Source organism: Vipera berus (genome assembly GCF_964194415.1).
Source record: "Vipera berus genome assembly, chromosome: Z".
Taxonomy (NCBI): Eukaryota; Metazoa; Chordata; class Lepidosauria; order Squamata; family Viperidae; genus Vipera; species Vipera berus.
The window spans coordinates 72,197,418-72,221,602 of record NC_138205.1 but is presented as its reverse complement, the minus strand read 5'-3'; the positions used below and the strand labels follow the sequence as shown (position 1 = coordinate 72,221,602).

The 24,185-nt window shown below is 39.1% G+C and overlaps 1 protein-coding gene across 1 annotated transcript; it reads right to left on the bottom strand.

Moving 5' to 3' along the window:
* Nucleotides 1-12,752: 12,752 nt before the first annotated feature.
* SFRP4 (secreted frizzled related protein 4) lies at nucleotides 12,753-22,407 on the bottom strand (the record flags this gene model as incomplete). Its single annotated transcript, XM_081346223.1, has 6 exons — nucleotides 12,753-12,941; nucleotides 14,115-14,178; nucleotides 18,475-18,673; nucleotides 20,859-20,924; nucleotides 21,046-21,123; nucleotides 21,954-22,407. The coding sequence occupies 6 exons, from the start codon at nucleotides 22,405-22,407 to the stop codon at nucleotides 12,753-12,755; spliced, it is 1,050 nt and encodes a 349-aa protein (XP_081202349.1).
* Nucleotides 22,408-24,185: the final 1,778 nt, after the last annotated feature.

Genomic DNA, 24,185 nt, shown 5'->3' with positions numbered 1-24,185 from the left:
AAATGTGTTCTAAATTCTTGTTTGGTAAAATGTTTTTTCCATTTCTGATATTATCACTCCATTTCTAGTTCTTCAGTTTTCTGAATCTGTCAATTAGTTCCTTCCTTTAGGTCCTCCATCTTTCGATCTGCTTCCTCTAGTTTTCCTTCTATTTTCTGGGTTACTAGTTCCTTCTTTGTAGTCATGTTCTGGGTTTGTAGATTTAGATTAGAAAATTGTTCTTTTATCTCCTTTGTGTTATTGTGTCTCATCACAAGCTAAAGCAAGAGTCTCTTGTATTGATTTCAACATGGAGAGAATTTCTTTCTGATCTTCATATTTTCTTGGTGATATATCAAACTGAAGACTTTGCGGACAGTATTAGAAATACCATTTAAAGCTGAGATTGGGCCATCCATTTCATTTTTTGCAGGTGGCCTTTATAATAAAAATTGTTCATCCATCAAAGATTTGTAATCCAAAATATTCCATCATCTCAAGCAATGATGTATGTTTCTCCTGCAGGGAAATAGCTCCACAATACAGCTCTGAAAGTCAGTTAATATTTATATTCATAAATATAAATATAAACCGTTTACCGGTTGAGCTCCGGATGGCTCCTGACCTTTGCTCCTTCCGCCGTGACCTAAAAACTTACTTATTTGAACAAGCCGGCCTGGTCTGATGGGTTTTGGGGTGTTTTAATATTAATTTTATTATTTTTATTGTAATTGGGCTACAATGTTTAATTCTGTCTTAACTTTTGTACATTGTATTTCTATTGTATTTATTGCCCTGTACACCGCCCTGAGTCCTTCGGGAGAAGGGCAGTATAGAAATTAATTATTATTATTATTATTATTATTATTATTATTATTATTATTATTATTATTATTATTATTATTATTATTATTATTATTATTATTATTATAGTTCAGGCAGGCCAGTTTCAAAATAGTTCATTGTCTCTGCCACACCAATAAGCAGCCCAAAAGGCATAACAAATTGTAGTGCCATAATTCACCACTAGATGTCATTAGTACCATTTTCCAGCTTTTAAAATCCAAACTTATAAGCTTTTCAAATCTCTCTTTTTTTTTTAAAGAAAAATCTCAAAAGCACTTTTAGGCCCCAAATTTCGAAGTCATATGAGTGTATTAATTCCAAATTAATCTTGTAATTTTCTCTGTTTCCCCCAAGTAATTAGTTCACCGCTTTTCTTTTCCTGAGGGAATAGGGTGGAAATTCCCCTTCCTCTCTCATCAGGGAGGGTGCTTTTGGCATTTTTTTTCTAGGAAGAAGTCTTAGAGTCATAAAGGGAGGATAGGGTCTCACCCAGTTTCATCCATGTTGCTGAAAAATTGCTTGTTGGTGCTTATTTTCTTCCATTGTCAGCAGCTTCTGACTGGCTACACAGAAGGGCCGCCACACTCCCACAATCAACAAGGGTTCCCTTCTTGCTTGTCGCCTCTACAGGGTGACTTTCGACCCTTTCCAGGGTCCCTAGTGGGGCAAAATTGAATGTTAAAGCTGGAGCAACGGCTTCCTGCACCCATCTTGCTGCAACATCAAACCATGCTTTTCTATGTTCTTAAAGATAATTTATATCAACAACCTAAGATATGCAGGTGATACCACTCTAATGGCAGAAAGTGAAGAGGGAACTAAAGAGCTTCTTGTTGCGGGTGAAGAAGGAGAGTGCAAATGTTGGGTTGAAACTTTCTTAACAGTAAGAAAACCAAGATCATGGCATCCGGCCCTCTCAATTCCTGGTAAATAGATGGGGAAGAAATGGAGGTAGTGACAGATTTTATTTTCCTAGGCTCCAAGATCACCGCAGACAGGGACTGCAGCCAAGAAATTAAAAGATGCTTGCTCCTGGGGAGGAAAGCCATGACAAATCTAGACAGCACACTAAAAAGCAGAGACATTACCCTGCCAACAAAAGTCCATATAGTTAAGGCTATGGTCATCCCAGTTGCAATGTATGGCTGTGAAAGTTGGACCATAAAAAAGGCTGAGTGCCAAAGAATTGAGGCCTTTGAACTATAGTGCTGGAGAAGACTCCCTCAAGTCCCTTGGACTGCAAGGTGATCAAACCGGTCAGTCCTAGAGGAGATCAACCCTGACTGCTCTTTAGAAGGCCAGATCCTGAAGCTAAAACTCAAATACTTTGGCCACCTAATGAGAAGGAAGGACTTACTGGAGAAGAGCCTAATGCTGGGAAAGATTGAGGGCAAGAGAAGAAGGGGGTTGCTGGATGGAGTCACTGAATGAGGTTGCTGGATGGAGTCACTGAAGGAGTAGCCGTGAGCCTAAATGGACTCCAGAAGATGGTAGAGGACAGGAAGGCCTCGAGGAACATTGTCCATGGGGTCACGATGGGTTGGACATGACTTTGCAACTAACAACAACAAAGATAATGTTTGTAGCAGTAGTTTTATTCATCCTCTGTTAAAAATGTCTGGATATTTGATATGATTTTTTTTTCAAGGCCTGCAGTGGTGGAGAAAAACAGACCACATAAAACTGATGTTAATCTGTTTGAATGGAGATTTTCTGTTCAGCCAAGAAGTTGTCTTGGATAAGTCTACTTTCCCTCAAGATTAAACTAATTTCCAAGAGATGATGTGATGAGCTAATTCCAGACTAGTTCCCTGGAATATATTAATATATAAAAGTAGGGTGCTTTGGCTTCCGGTGGCGGCGGAGCGCCGGAGACAGCCTTTTCGGGCTGCCCGCGGCTCAGCTATGTAGATTTCACCCGAAACAGCGCCGATCAGCTGTTCGGGTGAATTTGAAGCCCCCTCCTCGGGAGAAGAGGAGGGGGTGAGGCCCCAGGTAGGGGTCGAGTTCTCCGGGGCCGCCTGAGTTTAAAGCTTGGGCGGCTGAAGGATCGAACTCCCCAGTAGCCTGGGTTGCTCCCAGCTGGTCAGCGTCTCTGCTCCGGATTTCTTGGAGCAGAGCCAGGCGTTTACGACCACCCCTGCCAGAAGGAAAGACCCTGGAATAAAAGGAGCAGGCAGAGCGGTACAAGAGAAAAAGGACAAGAGGATCTTTATTTTTACTCTCGAGCTTAATGGACTTTTTAAACTTAAAGTGAAACTGCGTCACAAGTGAAAGTAAAAGATGGCGGCTAAACCTCCCTCAAAAACCCTTCGGAGTGCTGGAACTTCTCCGGTGCAACAGACACCGTTGCAAGCCTTGCTTCCTCCTGCTGCATTGACATCGAAGGATTTAGAAGATGCCCTTGAAAAACATGCCCAGGTAATTTTAGTAACATTGGGTGATAAACTGGCAAAAATGGAGGAGAGAATAGAAGAGAGGATGGAAGAGAAATTTAGTGCGATGAGGGTAGACATTTTGTCTACAGTGGAAAGTGTGGCTGAATGTGTGCAAAGTTTGGAAGAAAAGGTGGAAGATTTGACTCAAAAAAATGCTGTACTAGAAGTAAAGGTATTGGAGAATGAAGACTTAAGAGACAAAATGGACAGAGAGTTAAGCCTTGTTCAGTTTCATCAGATGCAGTATGCTGTTAGAATCAGAGGCTTAAAAGAAAATATTAAAGAAGATTTAAAGCAGCTGATTTCTGAAGCCCTGGAAGCAGTATTGAGTCAGCCAGCATCTGAAATAAAGGGATGTATGGATAAAGCTTTTCGTGTTAACTCATGGATTGCCAGACAGAGGAAGTTACCTAGAGATGTCGTGGTTTACTTTACAAAGAGAGAAATCAGAGATGAAGTTATCCAAGCTGCCTACGATACTAAAGTGGTGGTTGCTGACCAAGAAGTTTTGGTCTTAAAGGAAATTCCTCCAAAGATTTTAAGGAGAAGAAAGGACTTTGCATTTCTCGTGCAGGAACTTAAGCAACGTGATATAAGGTTCAGATGGGAGATTCCAGTTGGGCTGGTGGCGATGTATGAAGGTAAAAGATACCGTCTGGCTACTGTGGCACAGGCGCGTGATTTCTATAATAATGTCTTAAAAGCAACCCCACTATCACTTTGGAAGCGGCAAAGGGATCTGGTGAAGAAAAACCTCATGAGGCTGAAGATGGTCTGACAGAGGAGGATGGTGCTGGAAGGGATCAAACTACAACTTTGTTGGCTGATGCTGGAGAGCTAAGGGTGACGCGTGCTGCTTTAAAAAGAGCAAAACAAATAAAAGAACAAGACCACCAGAAGTTTATGGAACTTTCAAAGCGTACTTATAGCGAGGCAGTGGGAGGAGCGCGGCCCAAAGAAGATAGGGCCATTGGAGAGGTGCTCCAAAAGCTTCGGGGGGACAAGAATGGCGACTAAATTCTTAACTTGGAATGTTAATGGACTAAATTCGCCTCAGAAGAGGAAGAAAGTCTTTCAATATTTAAAACAATTTAAGACTGATGTTATATGTTTGCAAGAAACGCATATTAGGGCTATGGACCAAAAGTTTTTACTGAATTCAAGATTGGGTACGCAATTTGTTGCCTCTGCAATGAATAAGAAAAACGGAGTGGTTGTTTATGTTAAAAGTGCTATAACAGCGGACTTAATTGAAGCAGATAAGCATGGAAGATACGTAATGATAGATTTGTTGTTAGAAGGTAAAAAAACGCTTTTAGTTGGACTGTATGCTCCTAATCAACAACAACAACAGGCTGATTTTTTTAGCTCACTTCATACAAAGCTTACTCAGTTGGATTACAAATCGTTTATTTTTATGGGGGATTGGAATGGCGTATTGGATGTACAGATGGATAAAGCTGGTTTTTTTAAGCGTATTCCGTGCCATGCCAGACTGCCTAAGTCTTTTTTTGAAATGAAGGATGATTTGGAATTGCGAGACATTTGGCGTGACACACACCCGCATGAAAAGGATTATACCTTTTTTTCTGATAGACATCAATCTTTTTCTAGGATTGACTTCATTTTGCTGACTAATGACTTTTTTTCTAGGATTAAGAAGGTAAAGATCTGTGCAAGAGCTATTTCTGACCATAGTCCAGTATGGTTAGAGATCAATAAGGACAATAGAGATAGGCGCTCGTGGCGCGTAAATGAGAACTTGTTTAGAAACCAGAAAAATGTGGAAGAATGTAAACAACGGATGAAGGATTTTTTTGAAATTAATATGAATAAGGATACGTCTATGGACATGGTTTGGGATGCTAGCAAGGCATATATGAGAGGGGTGCTGATATATATGAATAATAAATGCAGACATACTTTGGAAGCTAGAAGGAAAGAATTGGAGAATGAAATTAAGGAAAAAGAGAAGGCCTTGACTTTGAATCCATTGGATGTGAAGACTAAGGAGGCTATCAAGCTATTAAGAGGGCAATTTGATAAATTAATGGCTGATCAAGTGGCAACCAACTTGAGGTTTGCCAGGCATAATACTTTTTGCAATGCTAATAAGCCAGGTAGATGGCTAGCTTATAGACTAAGGAAAAAGCAGAGGGCTTCTAACATAGACAAAATTGAACATAAGGGGAAGGTAGTGTTTCAACAGGACTTTATTAAGGAAGCCTTTGTGGATTTTTATTCTAAATTATATGCTAAGGAGAAGATTAATGAAAAAGATATTGATGAGTATTTGGAGAATGCTAGCATCCCGGTTCTCATGCAAGTACAAAAAGAGGAGATTAATCAATTGATTACAGAAGAAGAAATATTTACAGCAATTAAGGAGTTGAAGGTTGATAAAGCGCCAGGTACAGATGGTCTGACTGCGGCCTACTACAAAAATTTACAATTAGAGATGGTTAAACCGTTAAAGGAATTGTTCCAGACAATCCAGAGAGGGGGAAAGGTGCCTCCATCTTGGAGAACTGCTTTTATCTCTTTGATTCCGAAGGAAGACCAAGATGCTACTCAAGTAAAAAACTATAGACCGATATCACTATTAAATACAGACTATAAGATATTTGCTAAGGTGTTGGCTAATAGATTGATGAGGGTTCTGCAACGGGTGATTCATGGGGATCAAACTGGGTTTATTAGTGGTAGGCAAATGAAAAATAACGTGAGGCATATAGTTGATGTGTTGGAATTTTTGGAAAGGAACAACCAGATCCCTGCGGCGCTAATTTTTTTAGATGCTGAAAAAGCTTTTGATCAATTGAATTGGTAATTTTTGATGAAAGTTTTAGATAAAATGAATTTTGGGGATAAACTTTTGCAACCAATTAGGGCATTATATCAAAAACAAACTGCCCGAATAATAGTTAACAACAGCTTGACTGAAGCTTGTAGTATTGAGAAGGGTACAAGGCAAGGGTGCCCGCTATCGCCTTTGTTATTTGTGTTAACATTGGAGATATTATTGGTAAAAATACGAAATTCGGAAAGAATTAAGGGTATACGGATTAGAGATCAGGATTATAGATTGAGAGCGTTTGCAGATGATCTGGTTGTTACAGTGACCCAGCCTGAGAGCTCTGTTGTGGACCTGATAGAGATAATAATGCAATATGGGAAGGTTTCCGGATTTAAAGTTAATGTACAAAAAACTAAAATTTTGGCCAAAAATATGACAGCATCGCAAAAGGCCCTTCTAGAAGGGTTAACTGGATTTGAGATTGTCAAAAGGGTCAAATATTTGGGGGTGCTTTTGTCGCCCTCGAATACAAACTTATATAAAAATAATTATGAAAAATTATGGGGAAAAATTCAAAAAGAAATGGAGAGTTGGGAAAAATTGCAATTGTCTTTACTGGGAAGAATTGCAGCAGTGAAAATGAATGTCCTGCCTAAATTCTTGTTTTTATTTCAAATGATACCGATTCTTAAGAAAGATTCTAATTTGGAGGAATGGCAGAGAGGTATCAATAAATTTGTTTGGGCAGGGAAAAGACCACGAGTCAAACTTAAGATTATGCAGGATACTCGTGAAAGAGGTGGTCTTAAAATGCCTAATTTTAAATTATATTATGAAGCTGCTGCGTTAGTAGGTATAAGTGATTGGATCAATTTGACACAAGAGAGATTATTAAATCTTGAGGGCCACGACTTGTTGTTTGGTTGGCATGCATATTTGTTGTATGATAAGAAGGTAGATAATGTGTTTAGAGTGCATATTTTAAGACAGGCATTGCTGAGAGTTTGGAAGAAGTACAGACATAAACTAGACTGCAAGATACCATTGTGGGCAATTCCAAAACACGCAATAGAAAATATACATGCTGGTTTCAAACATGATGTGACTACGTACAAGGAGATTCTAAACTTGGAAAGAAATATCTGGTGTTTGAAACCATATAGTGTCTTGCGAGATGAGAAGATTGTTCAGAATTGGTTTCAATATACTCAGCTACGGGCCAGGTGGAAAGAAGATCAGAAAAATGGTTTTACAATGACTGATGAAAATCTGATAAAGCAAATCAGAAATCAGGGTCCAGCACATATTAAACGGATATATCTTGCATTGATAGAGATTGATTCAGAAACAGAGCTTGTTAAGGATTGTATGATAAAATGGGCCCAAAATATTCAAGAAGTTATTACAATAGACACGTGGGAAAAGATTTGGGTGAGGAATGTAAAATTTACACAAGCTCAAAATCTAAGAGAGAACTTTTATAAAATGTTTTATAGATGGCATTTAGATCCTAAAAAGCTTGCAAGTATGTATCCGAATTATCAACCAAAATGTTGGAGGTGTGGTGATGAAGATGCAACATATTTTCATGTATGGTGGACTTGTAAAAAGGTTAAGGCCTTTTGGATAAAAATTTGGTGGAATATGCAGAAGATTTTCAAGCAAAGGATAAAGTTCTGTCCGCAACTCTTCTTGCTGGGAATAATTACAGATGCTACGGTTGTGGACACTAAGTTGATGTTGAATTTAATCACGGCAGCAAGACTTTTAATAGGTCAGTATTGGAAGAAAGAGGAACTGCCGACTATAGAAGAATGGACTTTAAAGGTTTCCGACCTGGCAGAGATGGCAAAGATCTCGGCTTATTTGAAAGATCACTCGCAAGAACGTTATAGTATGGAATGGCGAAAATGGGTTGAGTACATCCAGAACAAATACAGGGTTAAGAAGTTTCATGTAGCATTTGAATAAGTCTTCCTTCGCTTTTTCTTTCTTTATTTCCTTTTTTTTTCTTTTCTTTTTCCTTTTCTATATATATTTAATATTATTAAGATTTGTATTATCCTGTATAAGCTAGAGAGTGATGGATTTTAGAGTTTATGGTTGTTAGCATATGTTTGTTTATGATTGTTTTTCTTTTCTATACCTTGTATTTAGCTCTGGGAAGTCGGGGGGGAGGGGGGGAGGGGTAGGGAGGGAGGGAGAGGAGGGGGAGGGGGGGATTGTTAAAGATAAACTGTATGTTAAAACTTTTCAATAAAAAAAAAAAGTAGGGTGCTTTGTCTGACATGATTTATGATGAATATTTTCTCTCTTACCAGTCAGGATCAGAATCTTAAAAAGATAAAATATATGCATGGATCTGTCTTGGCTGATGTCAGTCAGCTAAGTTTATGAAAATCAATAGAGAACCTTTAGTTTTCATTAACCTAGGAGCTAGAACAGAGAATGCCTGGCGTAAAAGCAGTTATTATTGGAGGAGCTGTATTTCCAGATCTTCATGCAGAGCAGTTAAAGTCAACTGAAACACATGAAGTCAAGATGTATCTTGTCCAGAAAGATAACATATTTTAGAACTTGAGGCAGAATGAATGAATGAACCTTTGGCTAAGCCTCCCTTCGTGCCCCACCACCACAACTCACAGTGACAACAAACTCACCATCTTGTTACACCATGTGAGCTAATTGCACAATGTGCCAGCCCCACAAGTCTATCATACATAGAGTTATTTCCCATTCAGGAGCCTGACAGCCCATGGATAGAAGCTGTTCTTCAGCCTGTTGGTGTGGCTGGCTATACTTCTATATCTCCTACCCAATGGTAGGAGAGAAGGTGTGAGTCATCCCTGAGAATTTTCCTCACTCTTCCAAGGCACCAGGCCCTGACAATGTCATTCAGTGGTATCAGGGTACAGCCCACGATATTTTGTGCTATGCTCACCACCCTCTGTAGTATCATCCTATCTGCAGCTGTCAAGCCAGCATACCAAACCACAATACAGTGTGAGAGGACGCTTTCTTTAGTAGACCGGTAAAAGAAGGTCATCAGTCATTGGTCTACCCTGTGCTTCCGCAAGACCCTGAGGAAGTGGAGTCTCTGTTGGGCCTTTCTGGCCACCTGAGTTGTATTGATTTTCCAGGTAAGATCTTCACAGAGGTAGACTCCCAGGAATTTAAAGGAGGAAAATCTCTCCACACCCCCCCCCAGGGCAGGTTCCTCTCTTTTCTTCCAGAAGTCTAGCACCATCTTCATTGTCTTGCCAATGTTCAGGTGCAAGTTGTTCTCTAGACACCATGAAGATAGTTTTTGTACCTCCCCCGTATGCTGTTTCATCTCCACCTGTAATAAGACCCACTGTGATGGTATTATCTGAGAACTTAATGATCACAGTGGATGGGTCAGATGATACACAATCATATGTGTACAGTGAATGCCATGAGAGGTTCTTCTAAGCCCTACCAGTAGAAAATCAGTGCTGCTTTTTTGGGGTGGTGGTGGTGCTATCCCAAATCTGATACATGAAATAACCTCACTGCCCAACAGAAGTACTAATCAATGCTTTTCTGAGATATTTTGGAAGACTTCTTCTAAGATAAATATGTTGAATACATGATCTGTGCTGGTCTTATATCATAAATATATAGAGCCTTGGTGGAGCAGTGGGCTAATGCCTCCTTAAGTAACACCAGCTGCCTGCAATTAGTGCAGGTTCGCATCCCACCAGGCTCAAGGTTGACTCAGCCTTCCAAGGTAGGTAAAATGAGGACCCAGATTGTTGGGGGCAATTAAGCTGACTTTGTAATAATGCCGCTTGGGGGGTGTATGAAAGCCCTAATAAGCAGGCATATACATAGAATGAAGGCTACTGCTAAGCTTGTAAGCCGCCCGGAGTCTTCGGAGAAGGGCGGGATATAAATGGAATTAAAATAAAAAATAAAAATAAAAATAATAAATTGGACATATCTTGCAATGTGTATAAGGTTTACTTGTATGGTGTTTGAAAAAAAGACTTACACATCAAAAATGACTAAAAAGGGCATTTCTACACAAATGTATATTTCAGTGTGCTGTATTCTCTTTAAGAGTGTATTTCTGTATATATAATAGTGATCATTTGTGTGTGAATATGAATACATACACACAAAACACACACACAGAGAGAAAGAAAGAACTATAAAAAAGTTTCATTTTCCCTCAAGCTAAATTTTTTTAATTTGCTATGTGAACATTTAAAATCTGAAAATAAATAAAAATATGATTATAAAATTGAGTACGTAGTGGCATGTCAGTCACGGTTGCTTATGTGTGAAACAATAGTCTGAATTCTATGATGGCAATCATGTGGTTTCCTCTAATTTTAAACACATGATTTCATTTTAGAAATAAACTATCAGAAATAGTGGTGCTCTAATCATTGGAGAACTTTAGACAAACCATTAACTTATTAGAAAGAAATACAGTATAGTAACATTTATTAAAACAGAAATAAACTGTTCAGATGATTATCTTACTTTTCCCCAACTAGATTCAACAGACTTTCAACAAAGTATATTACAATGCTTAAGAAACATATGTCATTGCATGAACTCAGGTCTTATCTCAGATATTTAGCAAGGAAGAAAAAGGTTTGGACATTTGGAGCAGAGCAAGGAGGCATAATACTTGCTGCTTTAATTACTATTAACATTATTTGCTTCCTTTCCCCAAAGCAGTTTAAACATTAATTTTTCTTTAAAGCAGAAAGATGATGCCATATTCTCATTTCTTTCTTTTTGAGCCAACAGAAAATGCTAACTAAAAGAAGTCAACACTTATCAGCTCGTGAGTGTGGTGCATTCCCCACTTCCAGCCAATTAATATCACACACAACATAAAGAATTGTCAAATCAACAAAGATGAAAGCTAGGTTTATCTTATCAGTAAAAAAGACCATTGTGGCAGTTGCTTATAGTCTTTATACATTATTTATAGATAAATTGTTCAATAACAGACAACAAACAAAATACCTGCCCTAGATGTATTCTACCATTGCAAAGATTGAAGGTTATTTTGACAAAGACACTAAACCTAATTCTTCAAAATTCCAATGCATATTTATGCACAGCTAAACAATTTATTCAAATTTATTGTCCAGGATTTTCAATAAAGGAAAGTCCATTTCTTAACTTGCCAGCACTCCAGTTATGTATTCCTAGTTGTCATTCTTCTATGAAGCACATGTATTACAATCTCAACAAAAACTCAGATGTATGCAAGTGAGTCACTTTGAATTTCACCCTTACTGTGGTACCAAAAATATACTAAATATGTGGCTATATTTTAGAAAACTATTTATACAGCAGAAGGCATGGGAAGCAAAGGACATTCACGTATGCCATTCTTCAATTAATATTAAGACTCTGATTGTGTGATTCTTAGCAATTAAATCATAATTCTTCAATAGGCAGAGTTGCATTCAAATACTATTACCACAGATAAGTTTGAAGGTAATTAGTATCAGCTTCAGGTATAGTACAATGGGTATTCAAAAACATCCTATATTGTAGATATTACTGCATGCTTTTTTACACTGCAGTCAATTGGCCTAATCCAGTTTAATTTAGGAGATGGAAATTTGGGAGATGAAAATATTTCCTCCATTTTTAAAGTTTCATCTTGTTCACCTGAAAAATCCATCCCATATACAAGACAGAACATGGTTGCTAAAAAAAGTGCTTCGCAGTAAAATGAATGGGATATCCCAAACATGGAAAAGAATCCATACCTACATTTTATTGTTGTGAGACCTGTAAAAGAGGGTAAATTAAGATAAATTTAATATAATTCACTTCTGCTAAATTCATTTCCCATTTTTATAAAAAATATTGAGACATACAGTAGTTGTGAATTTGCCTCTATGTTTTTAGTTAGCAAAGTGTTTGTTTTAATACTCATTTCTAATAAATCTACAGGTGACAAGTAAGTTCAAGTTTTCAGTTTGGTAATAGTAGATTTTTGAACGAATGGCTTTTTATAAATGTGAAAGTATAACAATGTACAGTATAACATTGAATACTTATAAACAAAAACAGATGAAGTAAAAAAAATAGAGCATGCTTTATAAAAACAAGCTCCCTTACACTAGTATGCCTTATTCCTTTGTAAGTGTATTTTGGTTAGCAGCCTTATATACTTTTGCCCCAGAAATCTGCATACAATACAATGACCCAGTGATATTGTTTATGCATGTTTGACAATAAAGCCACTATATTGTATTTTTCTTGTGCAATGAAGATAGGATGAAGCACAAGAGCAGTACATGGCATCTCATTCCTACACTCAGCAAATTTCTTCAAGATACTAGGCAAAGACTCTTTTTTCACTAGCATTATGCTAAAATACTAGATAAATGCCAAAACAACATACTGCTCTTCTGCTATGGGAGCTATGTAACACTATTCTTAGAACTGGAAGCACATTGGCATACTAAATTCAAAGGGCTACTAACTCAGAGCCTTGTTGATCAACTATGACTTGCAATGCTAAATGTAGGCTGTAACATCAACTCTCTCAGTTATGTGCTTTTATTTATTTTACAAATAAACTACTGCAAATAATTTGCAGCATGAAATGTTTAGGTTATGGAGTTCAGCAATTCATGTGCTTTTCAGGCCAGCTTGTTGGCTTTGCTCCAAGAAAAAAAAGGTGGAACTCATATTTTCTTAGAATTAATTTCTTTCTGGTGATTTCTGAGCTTATTGGTCTTCTTGGAACTGGTGAGCACAGGACCACTTTTCTTTAAGTTTTGTTTTGGTGTCCCAACATGACCAGCAGTTCTGGAATTCAGGTTTCTATTAGAGGTTGCTTGTAGTTTCTGTTCTTGAAGTCTCTGTTCCCATCGCTAGGAAACATAATGTAAAATAATGTTAGCATTCAGAAAACTTTGGTAGTACTGGAAGCCATTTCTTCTCCTAATCATGGATATTCACTATCAATGAAGCACTGAGAATAGCCCTATTACTTATTAGAAAAAAAGTAAATGAATTTAATTTCAAACTATAAAACAAAAGCATTTCTTTCCCTATAGCACGGGTGTCAAAGTCGCCATGTCATGTGTCGTGTCGTGATGTATCATGACTTTTTTTACATTGCTGGGGCTGGGGTGGGCACGGCCTCTGTATGATGAGCCAGCAGTTTGGGCCAGCAGTTTGACACCTCTGTGCTACAGAGATACATCAGGCTCTGAGTCGGAGGACAATTTGCTCTATATTCAAGTGTTCTAACCTGTGTTATAAAAACCCTGCCACACAAATCTATTCTAGTGCACTATATGTTATTCTTTCACTTATCCAATTTTTCTTTTAAAATAATATATCAGTGGTCAAACCTAGCTAACACTTCTATATACGTATTTTAAATACTCCATTTGTTCTTTCAATTCATGAAAATCTTAGTATATGGGCTGGAGTAGGGGTGACATTATGACTTAGGGCTAAAACACTGTTAAATAGTTCTTTCCAAAAATATATTCCTCAGTGGGGGTAAAAATGGCTTTTAAAACTTTTATTTTTCTGCTAATATATATGCAAAGTGGTTTTGGAGAAAAATTCCAGAAATACAAATAATTAAATACAAAAGGAAAAAAAAATTCCCCAGAACACTTGGAAAAAGAATTGGATCAGCGTGCTAAGGAAGTGGTCATTACAATACCTCACCCTGAAATCCTGTAGTGCAGAACGATAAACTTCAGTATTCTGTTCATAACAATAATAGCTGATTTGTATACTAACAGGACTTATGCAAATATGCTCCTAGTATGGTTTTTGTAGACATGCGCTTAATTAACTAAGCATAACAATAACAGTATCCAGTGTTGAAAATGCTGATTCATCATTCCAGAATTCTATCTATATTTCTAATTATGTAACATCACATACGAATGAATTTTTTAAAAATGCCATGAGAATTTGTATTTCTTTATTCTTGCTTACTTTGATCCTGGGATATAGGCTAGCATAATTCTTGCTGTTATGCATCCCATCCGTTCTATATGCTTACAAGAATATGTTCTTACCTGAAACCTTTTGCTTAATGGAACCTTCCACTTTTCCACTGAGCACTCATCAAGAAGCATCAATCTAAAACAATTGCATAACTAAGATGATCAGAATAGAAATGCATATAATCTTCATCCCATTTTAGTCATGAGATTTATTACCAACAGTTTAGATAGCTTTAAAATGTACAGGTAGTCCTCAAATTAAGATCACAATTAAGCCCAAAATTTATGCTGCTAAGCGAGACATTTGTTAAATGAGTTTTGCCCCATTTTACAACCTTTCTTGCCACAGATGTTAAGTGAAATCACTGCTTGTTAAGTTAGTAACATAGTTATTCAATGAATCTGGCTTCCCCATTGACTTCCTTGTCGAAAGGTCACAAAAGGTGATCATATGACCCCAGGACACTGCAACCATCATAAATATGGGTCAGTTGCCACAAGTCCGAATTTTGAACACATGATCACAGGGATGCTACAATGGTTGTGTGAAAAATGGTCATTAGCACTTTTTTCAGTGTTGTTGTAACTTTGAATAATCACTAAATAAACTGTTGAAAGTCAAGAACTACCTGTACTGGCCAACTTCATAAGGGGTCAGTTACCATTGGCTGGCTGCTTATGAATGAATGAACCTTTATTGTCAAAGTACAACCATGTATACATTGAGATTGGCTGAGCCTCCCTTTGTGCCCCCACCCCCAACTTACAGTGACACAAACCCTCCATCTTATTACACCATGTGAGCTAATTGCACAACGCACTAGCCTCGCAAGTCGATTATGCATAAAGTTTATAAAATTATTTTCCATTCAAAAGCCTAACAGCCCATGGATAAAAGTTGCTCTTCAGCCTGTTGGTACGGCTGGCTATACCATCCAGGGTGTGAGTCATCCCTGAGAATTTTCCTCACTCTTCCAAGGCAGCAAGCCCTGGCGATGTCATTCAGTGGTGTCAGGGGACAGCCCACAATGTCTTGTGCTGTGCTCACCACCCTCTGTAATACTTTCCTATCTGTGGCTGTCAGACCAGCATACCAAACCACAATACCATACGAGAAGACACTCTCTACAGTAGACCGGTAAAAGAGGGTCATTAGCCGTTGTTCTACCCTGTTCTTCCACAAGACCCTGAGAAAGTGAAGTCTCTGTTGGGCTTTTCTGGCCACCTGGGTTGTATTAATGTTCCAGGTCAGATCTTTGCAGAGGTAGACTCCCAGAAATTTAAAGGAGGAAACTCTCTCCACACAGTCCTCCCTGATGTAAAGTGGGGCAGGTTCCTCCTTTTTCCTCTGGAAGTCTAGCACCATCTCTTTCGTCTTGCCGATGTTCAGGTGCAAGTTGTTGTTACAACCCCATATGGATAGTTTTTGTACCTCCACCCTGTATGCTGTCTCATCCCCACGAACGTAATTATCACAGTAGATGGGTCGGATGATAACACAGTCATATGAGTACAAAGAGTACAGGTAGGGGCTAAGCACGCAGCCCTGTGGCGAGCCGGTGCAAAGCTTCAGGGGGGTGGACAAAGCAGACCCAACCCTTACTGTTTGTAACCAGTCCCTAAGAAAGTCTTGAATCCAATCGCAGATGGAGGGGGAAAATTTCAAGTCAGTCAGCTTCTCGATGAGAGTGCTCAGCAAAATGGTGTTGAAAGCTGAGCTATAATCAACAAAAAGCATCCTGACATAGCTTTCCTTACATATGAATATTATCTTATAGCTTAATGTGTTTAATACCAGTTGTTATGGAACAGAAGAAAGAAAATGTTCCTGCACCAAACTTGTAAGGTTCCTGTATTTCAGGGGTTCCCAATCTCTGGACTGTAGCCTACTACCAAACTATGGCCTATTTACAACTGGGCCATGCAAGTGGCTGGGCTGTAACACACACATATAGCTCAATTTGGCCAAGTGGCGAGCTGGCTGTATGCATTTGTGCACAAAGCAAGTTGTGCAAGTTGAGCTGCATGCACATGTGTGTGCACACTGGCCTACTGCTCACCCAAGTTGAGCTGCAACCCGGTTCCCCCTCTCCTTGACTCCCCACCCTGGCCAGGCCACCAAGTTCAAAGATTGGGGACCACCGCTGTATTTGGTTATCACATACATAACCCAGAAAACTGGGCTCAATGGTTTTTTAACCTGATTTATCAGGACTCTTCATCTATTCTTACTTTGTATGACCTTTGATTTCAATGCCAAAGGAGTGAATGGCAGGCAAAAAAGAGTGCCTTGATGGTTTATGGCTAGAAGAATTAAAGAACTGTCCCTTTTTTAATGCTTTAACACTAATGTTAATAGCGGAAAGCATTAATCATGCCACCTATTGAGTAATGTAGTTTCTGTCCTTATAATGGGAAATGAGAGTGCTTTAGAACCTGAAGATCCAAGGTCTCAATTGATATGAGCGTGGTCTACGTATGTTTTGCTTTTAATGCCAGGTAATCAGCAGTGCGTTAAAAAAAATGGTAAGAGTTTTCACCAATGTAACAATAAAAGACCTTCAGAGCATCACTTTCACCACCTTTGGGCTACTTTCTCTACAATGAAGTGAGAAATCTATAATTTTTTAAGGTTTGGTTATTGTCACTGGGACTTACCCTTTTAATTTCTCTTTAGCAAAGTTTTCATTAGTAAATTGAGCTTGGTGAAATGAAAAAGAATATTTATATACTGCATTGTGGAAAGATATGAGCCTTTCTCCCAAAACAATTTACAAGAAGTACTTCTGGGATAATGAAAGCAATTATCAATAAAAAATCATCAGTTATATGCAGTTTTATATTGTATTAAATTTTTAATAATATAGAATATATATAGTATAGACCAATGATATATAGAATTATTTAAAATGCATTAGTTTGCTTCATAGATGGATACCTTTCTACTGGAAATTGATTCCAGAAATCATTTAGAGTGAATTGGTTAGTTTATCAGGTACCTATTGGGATCCAAAACATTGAGGCTGGATTAGATTCTAGTTCAAAGTTATAAAATAGTATAACATAATATTATTTGGGGATTGTTTCCTTTGATCCAATAGATATTTGGAATCAGGTTTGATACAAATCTCCCCAAAGCAGTGAAAGCTCAAGGTTTGTATAACATATTTCATCATCACTGTTTTGCCTTGAGCAAATTCTTTTTTTTAGTTCTAAGTTGCTGGGGTGTTACACAATCCTAAAAGAGTTGCTGCAGCCTTGTTTATTTAACAAAGTGAAACACAGGCCAGAAACTATCAAGGAATGTTTTTCATCTTTCTCAACCTATTGTACCCGGTTCCTAGTTAGGGAACATAGTTGGAGAATGCCATCTTGGGAAAGACCAATGGGCTTGCATATATCCTATTCAGTTGACTCACGATTGGATAACTCAACCTGAATCTATATGTGCATCTGGGTAATATGCTGATTTGCTTGTGCAGTTATTGAAAACATTTTTAAAAAGGTTTCTATCTTACAACACAAGCAACAGGCAACCCAAATCCTGCTCCAATGGCTCTGGTTCAACTTAAGGTTTCCACATCCTTTAATCCCAGACCAAGACCCACAATGTAATCACAAAAGGAGAAATTGTGATAGAAACAAGAATGTGGTATTTTCTTCAGCACTTTTCCAAGTAAGTGACCGTTACTTCTGACATTTTTAAAAGCCACTGTAACTCAACCTCTGTTTATATATGGCTGAGTTCAATGGGAAACTCAGTGTTTTGTTTTTACTGGGTTTTTTTTCAAATCTTTTGACAAAACACATAAAATTAAAACCTCAAAGACCTTTGGAAACATCACTGGCAAGTTTGTTTCATGTAATGTAGAACTCTTTCTAATCCATTTCCATTCCTGACCTTAATTTTGAAAACATTCACCCTTTTGTATTGATATTCTAAAATGTCTCAAGATTAACCAATATTGTGCTTATTACTTTACAATCCCTCACCCATTTTCCCTTCCACTTCTTTCAGAATCTAAACTCAGAAGTTTATCCTTTTCTTAATTTTTCAAAATACATCTGTTTTATTGTTTCTTACCTTCATCTTTTTAAAGCACTAATGCACTCACACCTATGGATGTGGTATTTGCATCATATTTCCTCATGCTAGAGACTGCTGCTCAGGGCTTATGATAAGGCATTGCTACCAAAATGATCTGCTGAACATTATAGTTGAAAAATGTTTTGAATCTAGGTCTCAAGTCCAGCTCTGTAGTTTCTACAGTATGTAGGTTTTCTGGTACATATATGTATTGTCTCCAAAGTTATGTGCATTCATTTTGCTAAAAATCTCAAGTAACGAGTACAGTTTGCTGTGCACCATCAGTATAAAATAGTGGTGCTATAAATCTTAATATAGCTTCCTTGTTGTTTTATCATCACTTACCTGGTGTGCCATTCATAGCACATAATGAGTACAACTTGATTTGGCAGAAGAGGTGGACACTGGCAAGAAGAATTAGTATATAGAGGAATTAGAGCACGAGGAACTGGAGTCAAAGATTTCAAAACATTTTTCACATCAACCATTGTGGTTATTTCATTGCAACTTCTTCTCTCCACACTCTTTATTTTAGCATGAATAACTGCAAGAAGCAAAATAATGGAAAATAAGTACAGAGAAACATACTGAAACCTGCATCGAGAAACACATACAAAGGTTCTCTACCCAATACATTTACCGGAGTGATTGTTCTGCTGAACTCTGGTGCTTTTGTGAGCCCATCAGGATGCCCTCTTTTTTCTTTTTTCTACTATGTTCAAGCAGGCAGGCAAGCCATTAAAACACTGTACATCTCTGTACTAAACAAAACTAATCTTTATGTATAATGTGAAACTGTTGCTTAGTTCAACAAAGGATAAGCATTTTTGAAAACAAATGAGATTTCCAGAAGCCACATGTAGGAGCTGTTTTTCTAGTCATAAAAAAGTATAACATGTAATATGTTTGGGCAAAGGCTCCAACTGAAAGTTGTTATAAATAGCATAAACATTTCCTTAGACTACTAATATTTAAAAGATAAGCATATGAATTTATTTCTTTGCTAACACTTCCCTATAAGCCAAACTATTAACCAGACAGTTGTTTGTACTAGCAAAAATTGGAAATTTTTAAAGCAGTTTGAGGACCAAATGCAAGACAATGGTGATCAGCTTTAAAAATACTTCGACATTTTTAGTCTGGAATATGTGTCCCAACTGATGTTGTGGCAACTGTTGATGCCACTGCTTAAGACATAGGAAAGTGATCATTTGCAAAACAGGGCTTTCTCAGAAATGACTACAGCTTGTGGAATGACCTCAGTTGGAATGCATCAAGCCTACACTTTTGGCTCTTTGAGAAGAGCAACTGACACGAAATTAACTATCTGCTTGGTAAATCAGGTATCTTACTTCATGGAGAGGGGAGAGTGATTGAAATTGACATATAGAATGAATCTGGGAAATAAGCAACAACTCCAGTTCAGCCTCCTCACCTTGTTTCCTTGACATAGTGATAAGGAAAACTAGAGGCTTTACATTAAAGATAACTAGATAACCTGTGACTTGTTGGGTCACTTTTTCCCCCAGAGACTTACCAAAACAGATCAACAGAATTATCATGGGAGTGCAAAAAAAGCAGCGGGAATGGGAATGATTGCTGACTTCCTATCAGCTTTCCCAATGACTCTCCTTGTAGGAATCATTCAGGGAGCATTGGAAATGATAATCACATGACCATGGCTGAACTGAAGCAGCTACAACTTTGCAAAATTTTAGCTGCGTGGCAGCTTATGAATCCCAGATTTTGGACACATTCTGTATGTTGGTCCATTTAGTGCACACCAATTTAAAAACAGTTCTGATGATGATGATGATGATGCTGTTTCACCCAACTGAAGATTATAAGCAATCAGATAGACATGTTTTGGAAGGATATAGAAATATTTCATAGAATAGTATAAAAGCACAGAGGGTCAACACCTCATTTTCTTTTTTTAAATAAAGTGGTAGATCTCTGCTTTGATATATCTTATTGTAAGCTTATTGCTATCAAGCAGGTGGGGGGCGGGAAAGGTGACAGGCATGTAAAGAACCCAAGATACACGTTGGAGAGAAATGGTTGCAAAGTGGGCTGGTTAGTGATCAGGAGAAAAGAAATTTATCTCTTTTCTATCTTCCCAGAATGCACTTCTGGGCACAGGAGCAGCAGATCAACTGACCTTAGCTCTGAAATAATGTGTAACAAGACATTGCAGATGTTACATACCTGGAAGCAGCAAGGGAAAATGTCAGCTTTAAAGGGAGAAAATGCTACTATAACTGATGGTTCCTCTCACAGAAGTGTGAAATCCTTCCTTCCTTCTGTCCCTCCCTCGCTTGTGGTATGAAATTCAGATGATGGTATATTTTTCCTCATTTCCAACCACATTGTTATATTTTTCCATCTAAAAAATGAATTATTTAAAAACTTGTCTTCCCTCCCAAAAACACGTTACTCAAAGATGGACTATCTTAAATATATAAAAGATAAAAGAAATTCCAAATTTAAGGAAAATCGAAACAAAATAAAAAAAACAAGGCGGCACAATTTTATTTTCTTGTGTGTGGTGTTTTTTTTTTACTTTCAGATTTTTCTGGATAATTAACGGGTCCGATTTTAACGAGTTGAAAATCCCAGCACTTCCCTCTTAGGAAGGGGAGGAAGTGAGGAAATCGCGCTCATTTTGCCTGTCTGCAATCACCACCACCACCACCAGCAGCACCAGCAGCCGTTGCGGTTTTTCTTACCATAGGTGTAGTTTTTGTTCAGGTAAATCGCCAGCGTGGGTTTCACCTTCTTGCATTTGCAGCGATCTAGACGTTTTTTTAAAAACAGAGAGAGTGAGAGAGAAAAGAAAGAGGTAAATTCTCATCGCCGCCAACTCCCCGGCAGAAGTGAGCCCCATCCAAGTAAGAAGACAGAAAGGGCACTTACTAGGCATTTTGCACTCTGGGAGCAGCGGCTTCTCGTGGAGCATCACATCCTCCGAAAAATCAATCCACTTCACCTTCTCTTAACGAGAAAACAAGTCACCCCAAAGGGGCAATGAAAGGTTGGAAGGCGAAGAAGACACAGAACAGGGAGAGTTTCCTCTCATCTCTCGAGAGGCTTTACAGCATCCGCGCATCTCCAAAGCCCATCCTCTTGCGTTCACACATACACAGACTTACCTACGCCCTCCCCCCCCACCACCACACACAAGGTGCACTGACCTGCAAGAAAGCTAGCAAGCTGGCCAGCCCCGCTCTTGCCACTTTCGGAACAGGCTGGCTCCGAAGAGAGTCGTTTTTTCTCTTCCAGCGGACCGGATGAAAGAGAACCTGAAATCCGACCTGGCCTGCGACGACCATCTAGGAAAGTCAGCCGACCGGCAGTGGGGAAGGGATTGGGGGAGGGGAGGGAAAGTTCCCTCTCGGCTTGGTCGAAGTTTCCTCCGACTAAAGAAACCTGGACCCAGGGCGAAATCGTGAGGTGGATCCTGAAGCTGTCTGAAAAGGCTAGAGCCCACAATTAGCGGCAGAGGATCAGTTGGGTTTCCCTTGAATATCTCAAGGGCTGGCTTACCCCGGGGCCCGGCCACTCCTTCGGAACGAGCACTTCTGAAAGCTGGTCGAAATGGCGTGGGTACAAATCCCTTGAGGCACCTCTCTCTGGTGGAAAGTCCCCCCCCGAATCCCGAAACTCTCCCTTCCTTCTCCTGACCAGCCCCTATCCCACCCGCCGCAGCGCCATCCCCTTGCTTTATCCTCCCAAGCCAACCAGCCAAGAGAGCTGTTCTTGGGAAGCTGAATTATAGGGTTGGCCTGGGACCGCTTGGACTTTAACTTGCCCCTTCGCCTCACCTGCGGGGAGATCCGTAACGATGGCCTCTGGGGCTATGCATACGCCCCGATCATAGACAGGCAACTCCTCGCAGGACAAGCCCTCGGGCCAGCTGTGGTTGTATCTCTTCATGAGGGGCTCGCAGCCATCGCGGGCTCGCTGGCACAGAGACTTGCAGGGCTTGATGGGGTCGTGGAGAAACTCCACGGTGCAAATGGGGGCGAACATAGCGCATAGGAAGAAGCTAAGCACCGGGCTGCAGCCGAAGTCTACCAGCTCCTGGTACTGCTCGATGGCGAGGACTGCGTTCTCCTGGGTGCTGTGGTGCAAGTGATTCGGCATCCGCGTCATGTTCCAGGGCATATGCCGGCACATCTGGATGCGCACCGGCTCACAGGGAGACCCAGGCAGCAGAGCCGTAACCGCCCGGCAAAGCCAGGGCGAGAGCCAGGCCAGGAGGACTAGCAGGACCATCCTCCGGACCGAACGGACGCCGCCTCACCGCTTGCTTGCACCTTCGTGCTAGGCAGCGGACACCCCGTCGGGAGGGAGAGCCGCCAGGGAAGTGCCTGATCTCCTTCAGAGGGTGTGAAGCTGGGTCGTCGAGGCTCAGTCAAGAGGCAACCATAGACAGATGAGGGGTTGGGGACCCTATTTATAACCGATTGTGCCAATGACGTGCGAATTGGCTTCTGTTTTCCGGCCCGGTCATTACAAGAAGGGAGGGGGGAATCTTTTGTGCGGACCGAGCTTCTTCCAAGGCAAGTCCCAACTGTAACTCACGTCCACCGAAGTGCCATCCTCAACGCTCTCTAGCTCTCAGGTTTTTGGTTTTTTAACCCAGCAAGGGATTTGATCCAGGCAATGAATTATCCAAGTCCATTGAGAAGAAGCAGTGGGATTGTGTAGAAGAGGGGGAGGGGGTGGGGTGAGCTGGAGGCCCGAGTTTTATCAAACTATACACGTGCAGAATACTGTAGTTTTTTGGATAGGAAAAGCCAGGAGCATTTGACAAGCCTTCCCTTATCCAAAGAAGAAAGATCATTTTCAACACAAATGAGTAAATTCCTCATCTGGGATTAGAGAAGGAAATAGACAACTTTAACAAATGTTTGTTCCACTTTTGAAACTAAGCCTTCTTCATTAGTTAAACCCATTAAAATAAAATCCTCAAGAGTAGTTTAAAAATCCAGCATAGAAACAACTCCCTTTCCCACTCCAATACTTTAGCAAATTCTTGATTGTACTAATATTAATAAATAAGATACTCAGAAAATGTGGAGCCTTCTTTAAAGCATTATCAGTTATATGCCCTCCCTTATTATATTATTCCACTTATTTGTAAAACAAGTTTGTTGTAGTACTAACTCTTAGCACTTGCATAAGTTCTAATAACAATTTTACATTTTCTGCTCTTCAATCTAATAATCTACTGTCTTTAATTCAGAGTCTTTAACACTTAAACATAATAGTATCACTGGCCAGAGGTAGCATAATTAATTTGTGGCATTACACTTTTCCTGTAATTCTGGATGACTTTGTGTTTCATATAAAGATAAAATAATATCTTTCAAGTTGTGTATCCTGGTGACTTTGCATGGATGTATATATACATGGGTTTGGAGTTCTTGTTTGGTCTCCCTAAATTCCCTGATGGTCTTCTATCCAAAGATTAACCATACCTGATTGTCTTATTTATTTTCCAAGTTAAACAAAGTTGATCAAATCCAAAAAAAGTCCAAGTATATGTTCTATTATCACAATTGTGATGCTGATACAGTAGTGTGTATCCCTATCTCTTCTAGGTATTTATTGAACAGAAGCCATGCTAACAATGGTTAAGTTTTCAAATTCTTCTTTTATTAACTAAGAACCTGAACTGTCTTATAGCAGACCAAGATTAAAGGAGCTAGGGATTGATTGACTGACTGATGGTTATATTTGGTCAATGATATACTTTTGGAAAGTTTGCCAACAGTACCATCCCATTTTATTTGATACCAACATCTGGCAATTAGAAATAGTTCAACAGGATAGTATCCATTCAGCTACCATGATTAATGAGCATAGATAGATCTTTTCTCTGTAGGGATAGGTTCTTTGGCAAGCCATTAAAATCAATAAATAATCATTGCATCTAACGGTAGTGAATGCCTTAGGCCAATGGCAGAATTACATGAAGTCCATATTAATACAGCACTTTGGGAAAGCGCAACACTTATATATGTTTTGTTCTTTTATAACTATTTGGG